This window comes from Gorilla gorilla, chromosome 20 (assembly GCF_029281585.2).
Source record: "Gorilla gorilla gorilla isolate KB3781 chromosome 20, NHGRI_mGorGor1-v2.1_pri, whole genome shotgun sequence".
NCBI classification, from domain to species: Eukaryota; Metazoa; Chordata; class Mammalia; order Primates; family Hominidae; genus Gorilla; species Gorilla gorilla.
The window spans coordinates 70,007,174-70,023,712 of record NC_073244.2 but is presented as its reverse complement, the minus strand read 5'-3'; the positions used below and the strand labels follow the sequence as shown (position 1 = coordinate 70,023,712).

The 16,539-nt window shown below is 46.2% G+C and overlaps 1 protein-coding gene across 3 annotated transcripts in view; it reads left to right on the top strand.

The window, feature by feature from the left end:
* Positions 1–2,978: 2,978 nt before the first annotated feature.
* The window catches only part of LOC101124732 (zinc finger protein 417), a 47,721-nt gene continuing 34,160 nt past the window's right edge, over positions 2,979–16,539 (top strand). Inside the window, exons 1-3 of one of the 3 annotated variants that reach the window (XM_031004113.3) lie at positions 3,904–4,626; positions 8,820–8,946; positions 10,923–13,656. In XM_031004113.3, the coding sequence (XP_030859973.1) occupies positions 4,594–4,626; positions 8,820–8,946; positions 10,923–12,493 (1,731 nt within the window). In that variant the 5' untranslated portion in view covers positions 3,904–4,593 and the 3' untranslated portion in view covers positions 12,494–13,656. Of the gene's footprint in view, positions 4,627–8,816; positions 8,947–10,922; positions 13,657–16,539 lie in introns of those variants that run through there. The other 2 variants (XM_031004112.3, XM_031004111.3) reach the window with 2 other exon arrangements.

The window sequence follows — 16,539 nt, the reverse complement described above, 5'->3', positions numbered from 1 at the left end:
AAACCTTGTCTCTTCTAAAAATCCAAAAATGTGCTGGGCGTGGTGGTGGGTGTCTATAATCCCATCTACTCTGGAGGCTGAGGCATCTTTTTATGTATTTATTTATTTTTTTGAGACATAGTCTCACTCTGTCACCCAGGCTGGAGTGCAGTGGTGCAACCTCTGCTCACTGCAACCTCTGACTCCTGGGTTCAAGTGATTCTCTTGCCTCAACCTCCCAAGTAGCTGAGATTACAGGCGTGCGCCACCATAACCATACCCAGCTAATTTTTGTATTTTTAGTAGAGACAGGGTTTCACCATGTTGGCCAGGCTGGTCTTGAACTCCTGACCTCAGGCGAGCCACACGCCTCAGCCCCCCAAAGTGCTAGAATTACAGGCATGAGCCACCACACCCGGTAGGAGAATCGCTTGAACCCGGGAGGCGGAGGTTGCAGTGAGCTGAGATCGCACCACTGCACTCCAGTCTGGGTGACAGAGTGAGACTCTGTCTCAAAAAAAAAAAAAAAAAAAAGAAGAATCTCATTTTAAAGCCAAAACCATCAGACTGACCATTCCAATTATGTGCTGAGCATAATTTAATCTCTTGGACATTGGTGCTAACATTTCTCTGAGGTCCTAAGCTTTTTCACCATCTACTGATGTTTCCATAGACCCACTTCTGTCAAAACTGTTTAATTACCTAGTCAATGTTTTCTTGTTTTTTGCTTTTTATATTTTTTGGGGAGCGGGGGGAGACGGAGTCTCGCTCTGTCGCCCAGGCTGTAGTGCAATTGCACGATCTAGGCTCACTACAACCTCTGCCTCCCGGGTTCAAGCAGTTCTTCTGTCTCAGCCTCCCAAGTAGCTGGGACTACAGGCACTTGCCACCATGCCTGGCTAATTTTTTTTTTTTTTTTTTTGAGATGCCTAGGCTGGAGTGCAGTGGCGTGATCTCCGCTCACTCCAAGCTCCGTCTCCTGGGTTCACGCGTTTCTCCTGCCTCAGCCTCCCCTGTAGCTGGGACTACAGGCACCCGCCACCAGGCCTGGCTGATTTTTTGTATTTTTAGTAGAGACAGGGTTTCACCGTCTTAGCCAGGATGGTCTCGATCTCCTGACCTTGTGATCTGCCCACCTCGGCCTCCCAAAGTGCTGGGATTACAGGCGTGAGCCACCACGCCCAGCCTACCTAGTCAGTATTAATAGGCTTTTGTATCTTGCAATTTACAACTGTTTCTCTTATGTAATATTAATTTTTCATGCAGAACACTCCCTCCTCTCAAATCAATGATAATCACTTCCCATCAATGACATGAACTCATGGCTTTTACAAATGCCCAGTATGAACAGATGGAGAGCACCAACTTTAAGTACTGTTTGAAATGCTTGTTCTTTAGTGCCGTAAAGAAATAGCACTTGACTTGGCCGGGCGCGGTGGCTCATGCCTATAATCCCAGCACTTTGGGAGGCCGAGGTGGGAGGATCACCTGAGGTCGGGAGTTCGAGACCAGCCTGACCAACATGGAGAGACCCCATCTCTACTAAAAATACAAAATTAGCTGGGCATGGTGGCGCATGCCTGTAATCCTAGCTACTCAGGAGGCTGAGGCAGGAGAATCACTTGAACCCGGGAGACGGAGGTTGTGGTGAGCCAAGATCGCGCCATTGCTCTCCAGCCTGGGCAACAAGAGCGAAACTCCGTCTCAAAAAAAAAAAAAAGAAAGAAAGAAATAGCACTTGAACATAAATTTAATTTCCTCAGCAAGGCCATTTTTACTTTCTGCAGAAACGGTATACTCGCCAGCAGTTTTGCTGTGAGATTACACTGAACAAAGGAGACAGGGTCATTTATAACCTGCCTGACGCATCCACCTTACTGCTATGTCCGGTTTCCACTGGCTAAATACAAATTCACATTCTGTATTTGTCCTGATTGACTAGCAACTTAGAACATTTTTAAAAGAGGCAAAGGCAAGAGGAAAACGGAGGAATTAACTTGTGGAATGCTAAGAAAGGCAAAAACACCTTCAAATAAGAGGAACAGGCTATGACAATGCTTGCTTGGACCAGTGTAAACATGCCAGGGCAAATATTTAGGATAAATTGTGGGAGCTAAGAACATAAAGTACATAGATTTTTTTTATTACGGCTAGAAGATATTTAAGAATGTTAGCACAGGTCTTTGAATAAATTTTGCTTCTAAGAGAAGTTACTATTTATTCCTAATAAGATGGGAGGAAAGTCTTTGAAGAGGAACCTGTACTTTACTTTTTACAGACTGTAGCCATCACTACTACCAAGATACCATTTATTTTATTGTTTTTTGTTTCTTTGTTTGAGAGAGTGTCGCTCTGTCGCCAGGCTGCAGTGCAATGGCGCGATCTCAGCTCACAGCAACCTCTGCCTCCCGGGTTCAAGCGATTCTCCTGCCTCAGCCTCCCGAGTAGCTGGGACTACAGGCGTGTGCCACCATACCCGGCTAATTTTTTTTTGTATTTTTAGTAGAGACGGGGTTTCACCATGTTAGCCAGGATGGTCTCGATCTCCTGACCTGGCGATCCGCCTGCCTCGGCCTCCCAAAGTGAGAGGATTACAGGCGTGAGCCACCGTGCCCAGCCTTATTGTTCTTTATAAGACTGATGTCAAATTACTAAAAGGAGTTGAATGTAAGTTAGAATATCAAGTAAAGGATACTAAGTGGGAAAAAGTGTTGTTCAATTAATTGAATGCTATAATGATTTGTGAACCCCCCAAATTTGAGACAGGTCTCAGTTAATTTAAAAAGTTTATTTTGCTGGCCAGGCGTGGTGACTCACGCCTATAACCCCAACACATTGGAGGGTGAGGCAGGCGGATCACGAGGGAGATCGAGACCATCCTAAACAAGGTGAAACCCCCGTCTGTACTGAAACTACAAAAATTGGCGTGATGCCACGTGCCTGTACTCCCAGCTACTCGGGAGGCTGAGGCAGGAGAATCACTTGAACCCGAGAGGCAGAGGTTGCAGTGAGCCGAGATCGCGCCACTGCACTCGAGCCTGACCAAAGAGCGAGACTCTGTCTCATAAAAAAAAAAAGTTTATTTTGCCAAGGTTGAGGACACATGCCCGTGACACAGCCTCAGGAAGTCCTGACGACATGTGCCCATGGTGGTTGGGGTACAGGTTGGTTTTATACATTTTAGGGGGACATGAGACATCAGTGAATATATGTAAGAAGTACATTGCTTCCGACCAGAAAGGCGGGAACAACTCGAAGCAGGGAGGGGACTTCCAGGTCACAGGTAGACAGGTAGAGAGACAAATAGTTGGATTCTTTTTAATTTCTGATAAGTCCTTCCAAAGGAGGCAATCAGAATAGGCATCTATCTCAGTGAGGAGAGGGAAGACTTTGAATAGAATGGGAGGCAAGTTTGCCCTGAGCAGTTCCCAGATTGACTTTTCCCTTTAGCTTAGTAATTTTGAGGCCACAAGATTTTCCTTTCACAGATTCTATCAGCAGGAGAGTTGTTTTCTATAGGAATCACAGAGATTCAGCTTTGCACTCCTGCTGTAGGGGAGCACATCCCTAACTTCCTTCATTTGCCTTAGGCACTCTAACGCTTCTGAGGGCCTTCGGACACATTATAACACAACAACGCTTATCAGCCTCTGCTTCCACTGCAGGTATTTTGCGACTGAACGACTGTTTCGAACGGTGTGGTAATTTGGATTTTTAGCCTTTGGGAGAATCCTAAATAATAGTTTTAGCTTGAGCTCCCTATTATTTACCTTGAGCTCCCCGAAATCTGAAACAGTATTTTTCCAGATTCTTGAGTGATTAGTTACAGACACTAGTCTCCAGGAATCTCAATACGGCTTCTAAGGCTAGGTGAGACCCCTCCTCTGCCCTAGAAAGGCGCCTTTTTTTTTTTTTTTTTCTTTTTTTTTTTTTTTTTTGAGACAGAGTCTTGCTCTGTCGCCCAGGCTGGAGTGCAGTGGCGCGATCCCAGCTCACGGCAAGGAGGTTCACGCCATTCTTCTCCAGCGTCAGCCTCCGGAGTAGCTGTGACTATAGGCGCCCGCCACCACGCCCAGCTAACTTTTTTTTTGAATTTTTAGTAGACACGGGGTTTCACCGTGTTAGCCAGGATGGTCTCCATCTCCTGACCTCGTGATCCGCCCACCTCCGCCTCCCAAAGTGCTGAGATTACAGGCTTGAGCCACTGCGCCCGGCCAGAAGGGTGCGCTTTTTAAGGAGAGCCCCTGACCTGATGGCGGGCTTTTCCTGCAGACGGACTCTGGGTATCACCCTCTTTAGCGCCGTGGAAAGTGGGGAACTACATTACCCAGAAAGCTCTGCGTTAAACGACAGCCGGTCAGAGCCAATGAGCACTCGGAAAGAAGGCATTTCCACGTGTGCACGTAACGTAAGGCCGAGACTTCCGGGGTCTCTAGTAGCGGCTGTGTATCGGTGACGCGGGTGTTTCCCCAGTTTGTGGCCCCTGAGTGCTGGGTGGGACCGCGGTGACTGAACCTAGAAGGTGGAGAGGAATCGTCCTCGGTGCCCAGAGGCGGCTCTGCAGCCCCGTGACGGCGACCACTGCTCCCGGGCCGTGCTTCCCCAAGTAGTCCGATGGCAGCGGCTGCGCCGAGGCGCCCGACTCAGGTAATTGTGGCGCCTTCTGTGCCCTCAGGTCACCCCATCGTCACCCAGGTCCTAAACCAGCGAGGGAGCGGCTCCTGCTCACGGGTCTGTAGCCGGTACCCGGCGTAGGAACACTGAGGCGCTCGCAGGAGGGGTCCCTGTGTAACTGTCCAGTGGGTTCACCTTGCCAGCTGCCTAGACAGAGCCGATTTATGAAGACTGGAGAATTGCGATGGAGAAATAGTAATTGACGCAGAGCCGTCAGGCTGTTCTGGAGACAGGAGTTTTATTACTCAAATCAGTCTCCATTAGCATTACGGGATCAGAGTTTTCAAAATTAATTTGGTGGTAAGGGTTGGGAACTGGGGAGTGCTGATCCATCAGGTTGGAGATGGATTCATAGAGGGTTAAAGTGAGTTTTTCATGCTGTTTTCTGTTCTGGGTGGGATGGCAGAACTGATTGACCCAGATTACCGGTCTGTGTGTTGTCAGCTGATCCATCCAGTGCAGGATCTGCAAAATACCTCACGCACTGATCTTAGGTTTTACAATAGTGATTTATCTTCAGGAGCAACTTGGGGAGGTTCAGACTCTTGGAGTCAGAAGCTGCATGACCCCTAAACGGTAATTTCTAACCTTGTAGCTAATTCGTTAGTCCTGCAAAGGCAGGCTGTTCTCCAGGCAAGAAGGGGGTCTTTTCAGGAAAGGGCTATTATCAATTTTGTTTCAGAGCGAAACCATGAACTGAATTCCTTCCCTAAGTTAATTCAGACTATACCCAGGAATGAACAAGGACAGCTGAAAGGTTGGAAGCAAGACGGAGTCAGTAAGGTCTGATTTCTTTCACTGTCATAATTTCCTCAGTTATAATTTTGCAAAGCCGGTTTCACCTGTTTCTGACACCCGTGGGATGCGGTGGGGAGAGCAACAAGCACAGGGAGGGGCGCAGGCAATGTCCTGGAGATGGACGGAGCCGGGAGGATGGAACCTGTCTGGAACAAAGTGTGAGGTGGAGCTCTCCCTGGAAGAGTAAGCAGGCCGAGGGCTGTGCATTCAAGGTGAGGACGCTAGAAGCCATGGAGAGTTTTGAATAAAGGAGGGACATGATCCAAATCCAGGCTTTTAAGGTTTCCCAAAGGACATTCAAAGGAAGAACATCGTAGAGAGGATGAAGACTTTGGGGTCTTGGGAGGTTGAATCCTTTTTGTAGCTCACATAGGTGGTAGAGATGACATTTTGCACTGAGACAAGCAGGTCAGACAACCAGCCGTAGGGTTACCTGGTTCCAGGGACAAGAAAGGGTTCAGGGAGGCCTGAGCTTATCAAATCCCGTGACATGTTTGTAATGCCTGCCTCTCCCCTCAGGCACTCCTGGCTGCAGAAGCACTTAGGGAACCCACACAGGAAAGTGGAGGGTGTTCAATCCCCTCATTGGTCCTGACCCCATCCACAGGTTCTCTAGCTTGTGGTGTCCTGGGACTCTTAAGTGCCATTTTTTCAGTCCTTTGATCCGAGGACCCTGGAGAATCTCTAAAGCCAGGATACTAAGGCCATGGCAGGTTATATGCAAGTATGCCCATTTCTGTCAGCCAGTGTAAACACTCTTGTAAGATTAACCCAGAATTTGCTACCAGGTTGTGAAATGCTTAGAGATAAAAAGGATCAAAGTCAGAAGGTGATATTACCACAGTTCTACTGGCTACCGGCTTCATCTGGTTGGACCTTGGTGCATACACTATGGGTTGAGGGAAGAGGAAGAAATGTCAGAGATAAGGCTCCTGCCATAATCCATGTGAGGGTTAGTGGATCAGATACGTGGCAAATCACATGAGTCTGGATTCAGGATTCACTTTTTGCAAAGAGACAGCTAGGTTTTCTTTCCGTCTTTCTTTTTTTCTTTTCTTTTTTTTTTTTTTTGTGGAGTTTCGGTCTTGTTGCCCAGGCTGGAGTGCAATGGTGCAATCTTGGCTCACTGGAACCTCTGCCTCCCGGGTTCAAGCGATTCTCCTGCCTCAGCCTCCAAGGTAGCTGGGATTACAGGTGCTTGCCACCACGCCCAGCTAATTTTTGTATTTTTAGTAGAAACGGGGTTTCATCATATTGGCCAGACTGGTCTCGAACTCCTGATCTCAGGTGATTCGCCTGCCTCAGCCTCCCAAAGTGCTGGGATTACAGACATGAGCCATCACACCTGGCAGACAGCTAGGTTTTCTAACGTGGATGATAAGGGCATGAAAGAGGAATCAGGCATGAGCCCAAGGTTTTTGATCTTAGCAGCTGTAACCATGGACGCTGCATCAGCTGACATGAAGTTGGTATTGACATAATATTGACTGTGGATATCAAGAGTGTTGTTTTGGCCATATGAAGAGTCAGTGACCAATAAATGGTGGCATCAAATGGATAACTAGACATACAGGATGGGGTATCTGGGAGGCTGTTGATACTGGAGACATCCAATATGTGAAAGCTAATGGGTGAACTTCAGTAAGTTAGTTATGGGTCCATTTAGGAGGACATGCTTCAGATTTTGGTGGTAAATCTTTTCAGGGGCCAGGAAGGTGTGACTACAGGCTGAGGAGTGGATCTCTTACTTACGTCCCTGAGTGATGTTATTGGGCTTCCTAAACACCTGAGAGGGTGTGAGTGACCATCATGGCAGGATGTATCAGACAGTAGAGTTTGGAAGGGGACATAGACATCCGAGGAGAGAATAGACGAGATAGATGCATGCAGAAGCACAGGAGTAAGGAAGATGACACTTAGGCCTGAGTTGGTGCCAAGTTGTAACTGTTTATCACTGTCTGGACTCACAAACGTTTTGAGATGACTTTGGGAGTGCCTGGGGAGTTTCATTCAGCCTGGTGCATATGGGCAGTGAAAAATATGCTCATCTGTGATAGTAGATGTGGTTTGGTTCACAAATCCAGGGGCTGGGCTTTAAACAGCATTAGGTGGACAGAGGAGGGTTGCTACAGCTGAGATCTCAGCTGGTGCAGCACAAAAGTGAAATAGGACCATGGATATCTGAAGCCATATGTGGTTCTGTGTGGCTATGGAGTCATTCCGGGAGACGTTCACAGGATGATTTGGGATTACCACTGCTATTGTAAACCATGGAAATTCTGTGTTAATATTGGATCCTATTTGTATTTGTCAAGCATAGTCTGGATGCTTATCGACATTTTGGTATAAGGCCAGAATTGAAGGCCCAATATGATGTGTCATTTTGACATCTTGTGAAAGTGGGACAAGCTTAAAAGGTGTGAGCACAAATCTCATTCCCACTCTGCTCTCTTGAATAATGTATCCTAGCCTAACAGCCTGTTTTATCAAGGTGATAAGGCAGGGTTCCAGGTTGTTATATTTTGTGGTGGGTTTCAATTCCATCCCTACCAGCAGAGTTATGGAAACAAACCATTGCATATTCCCAAGGGAATCATGGGCCGTTATACCCTCTTCATCTTGTGAAATAATTTTATTTGTGGGGGCTGGGTGCAGTGACCCACCCCTGTAATCTCACTTTTGGAGGCCAAGGCGGGTGGATCACTTGAGACCAGGAGTTCAAGACTAGCCTGGCCAACATAGTGAAACCCCCTCTCTACCAAAAAAAAAAATACAAAAATTAGCCGGGTATAGTGGTGCGTGGCTGTAATCCCGGCTACTTGGGAGGCTGAGGCACGAGAATCACTTGAACCCAGGAGGTGGAGGCTGCAGAGAGCCAAGATCATGCCACTGCACTCCAGCCTGGGTGACAGAGCTAGACTGTGTCTCAGAAAAAAACCCAAAAAACAAAGTTCTATTTGTGGGGATGCCAGAGAGAGGCTGATGGTAGGGAAAACTCAGGTAGGGGTGGCCATGGGGATGTGTCTTTGCAGTATAAAGAATGATGTATATTTAGAGAGGGAGTTTGTCCAACGGGCTCAGGCAGCTGCCCTGGGCTTTACATGAACTTGGATATCGCTATTCAGAAGGGGATGGACCTTTTTATGTCAGGACCTCAGCATGGATACCTATTTGTCCACTTACTGCTTATTGCTGATGGCAATTGACCAGTGGGCCCATGAAGAGACAAAGGCACTAGTGGACATAGTTTCAACACTATGTTGGGGACCTTGGGAGGAGGATGGGCAAGTGTAGGTGTGTGGGAGAGGTGGGTTGTGGTACCTCAGCAGAGGGGCTGTTTGTGGTTTCATCTGTCACTATCATAGCAGGGCACTGTGACCTTTGAAGATGTGGCTGTGAACTTTTCCCAGGAGGAGTGGTGTCTTCTTAGTGAGGCTCAGAGGTGCTTGTACCGTGATGTGATGCTAGAGAACCTGGCTCTCATATCCTCGCTGGGTAAGTTGCTCACGCTCACCTTTGTGACCTGAGCTAGTGTTACTGTTCCCCTGTTTTTCATTGACAGGACTGTCTTTCTCACTTAAGGAGCCTGGACACAGGTTCCTTCTACACTTCTCTATGTAAGTTGTATGGTTGGTAGAAGTAAGGTGTGTGTATTGCCTTTTCCTCTCCTTAAGCACCTCCAACACCTGCTTTGCTCCAGGCTCCCAGGGAAGGAGTCAGAGTCAGGAGTCTAATAGGCACCTAAGTGTATCCACTTTGCCTGCTCTCTGGCTGTCAGGTGACTGTCCAAATCGGTAGCTCTTGTCTGCCCAGGTTCTATTAACACTTCCTTCCTCTATCTGACAATGCTTCATGCCTCCCTGTGCCAAGAATTGCCTTCATTGACATTGTCACTACCTACGTAGACCATAGACTCTTCTTTCAAGACCCTGCTTAGGAATTCTTTTGTAATATTTACCTTACTCTCCTGTGGGCTGTCAGGTGCTTAGTTACCCTGAGCTAGTGTTGGCTGTTCATCTCTGCTGTCTCTCCCTTCATACTTATATCATCCAGTCCTATGTACTGGGTGTGAGATGGAGAGTCCTCCGTGTTTGACAAGATGTGGTTCAATTCAGGCTCATCACGATAGGCTCAAAGGGAGCCTGTCCCTCAGGAGTGCCATGCTGGGGGAGGGCATGACTTCAGGGGTTTATCCAAATCATACCAGAAACCATTTATATTTGCCAAGTATTTTTGTGGCCATATGAGTAGGCGCACACTATTTGTCTTTTTCTCCCCATTGTTGAGAGTTTCACACGTGTTAGTTCTGTACCTTTTCACTTCTACTGTGATATCCACCCCAGCACTAATACTCACATCTCTAGACTCCACATCTCACCCATTTTTCTTGTGCTTTCATCTGCAGTTGTCTCTGATATTGGTGTATCGATTACGTATTAGGAAGTGTATGCCCTATGTTAAACCATCCATGACCACTCTCTGCTGTGTTGTACTCATGTTTTCTTGGTCTTGACATATGCTTCTATATTTATTTTTATTTTTTGAGATGGAGTTTCGCTCTTGTTGCCCAAGCTGGAGTGCAATGGCACAATCTTGGCTCATTGCAACCTCTGCTTCCCAGGTTGAAGTGATTTTCCTGCCTCAGCCTCCCAAGTAGCTGGGATTACAGGCCTGCGCCACCACACCTAGCTAATTTTTTCTTTTTTGAGTAGACACAGGGTTTCACCGTGTTAGCCAGGCTCGTCTCCAACTACTGAACTCAGGTTATCCACCTGCCTCAGCCTTGCAAAGTGCTGGGATTACAGGCGTGAGCCACCGTGCCCATATGCTTCTACATAGCACTCACATGTCATTAGGAGATAAGGTCCCGTACACAACTTGTGTTTAGAGGAAGGAGCTGTGGACCCTGCCTCTACTCCCTGTGTTGCCTGTATGCTTGTGCTCTTTACATCATGAGGCCTCCTGGATTCTGTGACCTTTATAGCCCAGTAATGCTAGGCAGCTCATTCTTCTTTTTATTATTATTATTATTATTTTTTGAGATGGAGTCTCGCTCTGTTATCCAGGCTGCAGTGCAGTGGTGCGATCGTGGCTCAATGCAAACCTCCACCTCCCGGGTTCAAATGATTCTCCTGCCTCAGCCTCCCGAGTGGCTGGGATTACAGGCGCCCACCACCACATCCAGCTAATTTTTGTATTTTTAGTAGAGATGGGGTTTCACCATGTTGTTCATGCTGGTCTCGAACTTCTGACCTCAGGTGATCCACCCGCCTCAGCCTCCCAAAGTGCTGGGATTACAGGCGTGAGCCACCAGGCCCGGCCAGCAGCCCCATCTTCAACTTGAAGCCAACATTGTGTTCCTGCAAATATTTCTATAGATTAATTCCTCAATTTGTGAGATGTACTTGTGGGTGGGCTGTGCCTTCCCGTCGGAGGTAGTTTGCACTTGACCAGCATTTTCTTGCTTTCAGGTTGTTGGTGTGGATCAAAAGATGAGGAGGCACCTTGTAAGCAGAGCATTTCTGTACAAAGAGAGTCTCAGAGCAGGACTCCTAGGGCAGGTGTTTCTCCTAAGAAGGCTCACCCCTGTGAAATGTGTGGCCTCATCTTGGAGGATGTTTTTCACTTTGCTGACCACCAGGAAACTCATCACAAGCAGAAGCTGAACAGGAGTGGAGCATGTGGAAAAAACTTGGATGACACTGCAAACCTTCATCACCACCAGAAGCAGCATATTGGAGAGAAATTCTACAGAAAGAATGTCAGAGAAGCATCATTTGTAAAGAAACGTAAGCTCAGGGTGTCACAGGAGCCATTTGTCTTCCGCGAGTTTGGGGAGGACGTTCTGCCCAGTTCAGGATTATGCCAAGAAGCCGCCGCTTACCCCGTAGAGAAGACAGATAGTGAAACTACGCATGGCCCACCCTTTCAGGAGGGAAAAACTAATTACAGGTGTGGAAAACGCACAAAAGCCTTCAGCACCAAACACTCAGTTATTCCACACCAGAAACTTTTCACTAGAGATGGATGTTATGTGTGCAGTGATTGTGGAAAATCCTTTAGCAGATATGTCAGCTTCAGTAATCATCAGCAAGATCACACTGGAAAAGGACCTTATGATTGTGGAGAGTGTGGGAAATCTTATAGTCGAAAGAGCAGCCTTATTCAACATCAGCGAGTTCACACTGGAAAGACAGCTTATCCCTGTGAGGAATGCGGGAAGTCTTTTAGTCAGAAGGGCAGCCTTATTAGCCATCAGCGTGTTCACACTGGAGAAGGGCCTTATGAGTGTAGAGAATATGGGAAATCTTTTGGTCAAAAGGGTAACCTCATTCAACATCAGCGAGGTCACACTGGAGAGAGAGCTTATCACTGTGGGGAATGTGGGAAATCTTTTCGTCAGAAGTTCTGCTTTATTAACCATCAGCGTGTTCACACTGGAGAAAGGCCTTACAAGTGTGGAGAATGTGGGAAATCTTTTGGTCAAAAGGGCAACCTCGTTCAACATCAGCGAGGTCACACTGGAGAAAGGCCCTATGAGTGCAAGGAATGTGGGAAATCATTTAGGTACAGATCCCACCTCACTGAACACCAGAGACTTCACACTGGGGAAAGACCTTACAATTGTAGGGAATGTGGGAAATTATTTAACAGGAAGTATCATCTTCTCGTTCATGAGAGAGTTCACACTGGAGAAAGGCCATATGCGTGTGAGGTGTGTGGGAAATTATTTGGTAATAAGAACTGCGTGACTATACATCAGAGGATTCACACTGGAGAAAGGCCGTATGAATGCAGTGAATGTGGTAAATCATTTCTTTCCAGCTCTGCGCTTCATGTTCATAAAAGAGTTCATTCTGGACAAAAGCCTTATAAGTGCAGTGAATGTGGAAAATCCTTTGCTGAATGTTCCAGTCTCATTAAACACAGGAGAATTCACACTGGAGAAAGGCCTTATGAATGCACCAAATGTGGAAAAACATTTCAGCGAAGCTCTACCCTCCTTCATCATCAGAGTTCACACAGGAGAAAGGCCTTATGAGTGCAGTGAATATGGGAAATCCTTTGCTGAAACATCCCGTCTCGTTAAACACAGGAGAGTTCATACTGGAGAAAGGCCTTATGACTGCTGTCAATGTGGAAAACATCAGAATGTCTGCTCTCCTTGGTCTTAAGAGACTTCGCGTTGGAACGGAGTCTCATTCTGTCACCCAGGCTGGAGTGCAGTGGTGCAATCTTGGCTCACTGCAACTTGGGCCTCCCAGGTTCAAGTGATTCTCCTACCTCAGTCTCCCAAGGAGCTGAGATTACGAGTACACAACACCATGCCCGGCCAAATACTTGGTTTTCAGTACCACAAGAGCTATGAGCTGTTTATCCACTTCATGTGGAATCATAAGTGTCCCCAAGTGACAATACGTATAGATTGCTGGGCCGTGAAACAGTTAAGATGTCACCGTAGCTTGCTTTCTATTCAACATCTTTCTAAGATTACCTTACTATTTCTTTTGTTCCAAGTTTGTATTTCCTCAGAGTTCTCACATATGGAAAGGATACACACTTTGTAGAAACAAGAACTTTATGTTATCCAAGTTCTAGGATAGCCATGAGCTCCAATTACCTCAGAGCTCTGAGTCCTCTACTCAGTACGGGTTGAGATTTATGTGTTCTGAGGCTTTTGTCTTCTAGCTACTTATGTCATTCTCCATGGGTAACGTCATTCATCCACATTAACTAATTTCCTCACTCCAAGCTCTTTTCTAGAGATAATCTCCAGTCCCTGTGCAGACACTGTCATTGCACTTTCTGCTGAAACGGTAGTTTCTTGCCAGCAAGGTGAGATTATGGAATCCAGAATCTTTTTTCAGGGGTCACATGCCCATTTCCCCACTTGCATGAATGTCGACACTGCAGCCACAGTTTTGGCTGTAAATGTGAATTTGGCAAGTAACCACTGTTCCCAAATTGGGAAATGTCCCAGTCAGAAGAAGATTATCTGGGACACTGATACTGACAGGGAGATGGGACATTCTGAGGGACCCGGAGGCAGGGTGCCACCTCCTCAGCTTTCCTGAGGGCTCCCTAGAATCTCTCTTGTTTCCTCTCACTTCCTCTCATGACTGACCAAACGCATGGAACCTCACAAAGTCCGTTTTAAGAGCTTTATCTTGTGAAGTGAAGAACATGAAGACAGTTTGAATCAAAGTTATTGAGTGGACACTTAATGTCTTTATAACATTTTTTAGATATGTGTTTGTGTTTTTTGGGGAGCATAATTTGCAAATGGAATATCTGTTATTTTACTAAGATGCTTCATGGATACAAGAGTTAAAACTTCCTGTCCCATTTAGTGAAACAAAAGGTTAAGAAATGTGGATAAAGCTTGTAAGTTAGAAATGGCAAGATAATCAGCTATATGAAGAATCTCAGCTGGGTGTTTTGGCTCAGGCCTGTAATCCCAGCACTTTGGGAGGCTGAGGTGGGCGGCTTACAAGGTCAGGAGTTCAAGACCACCCTGGACAATACGGTGAAACCCTGTCTCTACTAAAAATACAAAAATTACCCAAGCATAGTGGTGGGTGCCTGTAGTCCCAGCTGCCTGGGAGGCTGAGGCAGGAGAATTCGTTAAACCTGGGAGGCATAGGTTGCAGTGAGCCGAGATTGCACCACTGCACTCCAGCCTGGTGACAGAGCGAGACTCCGTCTCAAAAAAAAAAAAAAAAAATTCTCAATCCCTAAATGTTACCTTTTATAACAGCAGGTTATATGGGCTTAGATATCCCTAAATTTTTTTTTTTTGTTTGTTTGTTTGTTTTTTGAGACAGAGTCTCACTCTGTCACCCAGGCTGAAGTGCAATGGCATGGTCTCGGCTCACTGCAACCTCCGCCTCCCAGGTTCAAGTGATTCTCTCGCCTCAGCCTCCCGAGTAGCTGGGCCTATAGGTTCCCTCCACCACGCCCAGCTAATTTTTGTATTTTTAGTAGAGATGGGCTTTCACTACGTTAGCCAGGCTGGTCTCAAACTCCTGACCTCATGATCCACCCCCCTCGGCCTCCTACAGTGCTGGGATTACAGGCATCTGCCACCGCACTCGGCTTATCCCTAGAAATCCTATGATAGCATGATGTATAGGCACCTAAAGGCATGGCACTTGAGAAATGTGAATAAAAGATTGTAAGTTACAAATAGCAAGGTACAGTCAGATGTTAACAGTCTCAACCCCTAAATGTCACCTTGTATTACAGCATGTTATATAAGCACATACAGGCACATACATGAAATAGTGATACTTCATTCTCAGTAGTATTTTTCATCCTTCTCACTAGAAAGATCTTTGATGATTTTTAATCAACATAGGAGTTTCAATGATATCTAGAAGTTTAAAAGGGCTTGTTCAAACAAATTATGACCACACACCCTGAAGAGTATGTTTGTCTCTTGTGTAAATTTTTATTTTATTACACCCAATTATGTTCCCACAAAACCTCTATAATTGGGAAATTAAGGAGCCTTCCTCGGAAATGGAGGTTGCAATCAGCTGAGATGGTACCACTGCACTCTAGCCTGGGCAACAGAGCAAGGCCCTGCCTCAAAAAAAACAAAACATTTTTCTTCATAAACTACAGTTTATATGGGCAAAACTTTCAGTACTAAGCAATTTTAGTCTCTGCAGGCTCTTGTCTTGAATTAATGCAACTTTTGTTAATTCTCTTACGAAGTTAAATCTTCCTGCTTGTATGCAACTTATATGTTGAAATTTTTTGTACAAAAGATTCATACATCTTTCCTGTTTGAAATTATTTTACCTTGCTTCATTAATCTAATGTTTGTTATTTTTATTACACCAGTAATTTCCTCACTGTGTTGAATCTGAAAGTGGCATAGAAATTGATGCGTACCTAGAAATGTTTAGCCAGTCGGTGTGTATTAGATGTAGCAATTTTTTCCTTTGAATCACATACTCTAAGAGAAGTAACTTCCTCTTGCTAACCTCTACTTTGCCTAAGTGATGAATTAATCCTCTTTAGATGATTATAGTTATCTTTTCAACACTTAGCAAGAAAGAATCTATAAAGAAGAACTATAAATCTGTAAAGAAGAACTTTCCCAGCCGGGCGCGGTGGCTTTGGTTCAGTGCTTCTCAGCCTTTTGGCTAAGATCAAGTGTGAGACGCAGTTTCACTCTTACTGCCCAGGCTGGAGTGCAATGGTGAAATCTCGGCTTACCGCAACCTCCGCCTCCCAGGTTCCAATGATTCTCCTGCCTCAACCTCCAGAGTAGCTGGGATTACAGGCACCCGCCACCACACCTGGCTACTTTTTTATGTTTTTAGTAGTGACAGGGTTTCACCCTGTTGGTCAGGCTGGACTCGAACTCCTGACCTCAGGTGATCCACATGCCTCGGCCTCCCAAAGTGCTGGGATTATAGGCATGAGCCACTGCACCCAGCCCCCAGCATCATTTTCTTCAGAGAACATTCGGGGATTCTTCATGATGGCTGGGCTTTTTTTTTTTTTTTTTGAGACGGAGTTTCACTCTTGTTGCCCAGGCTGGAGTGCAATGGCACAATCTTGGCTCACCACAACTTCTGCCCCCTGAGTTCAAGCAGTTCTGCCTCAGCCTCCCGAGTAACTAGGATTAGAGGCATGCACAATCACACCCGGCTAATTTTGTATTTTTAGTAGAGACGAGGTTTCTCCATGTTGATCAAGCTAGTCAGGAACGCTCGACCTCAGGTGATCCGCCCACCTTGGCCTCCCAAAGTGCTGGGATTACAGGCGTGGGCCACCACTCCCGGCAATGCCTGGGCTTTCATTGGGTATTAAGTCTACAAACAGCACCTTCAATTTAAACTGTCAATTACAGTTCTTAAGATTTAGGAAGTGATGGAGCTTGGAAAGTTACGAGATTACAAAATCCGTGAAAGTCCATTAGAAAAACCACAAGATGGAAAAAAGTATAAACCAGGCCACAAAGAAGCTTCAGAGGTCCCTGCTGTCCCAGGGACAGATAGCTGCAGTGTCCAGCATCTCGGTGAACATGACCTGCTTTCAAAGGCAGGGGCTTAAAGCGAGGGTGGCATGGGA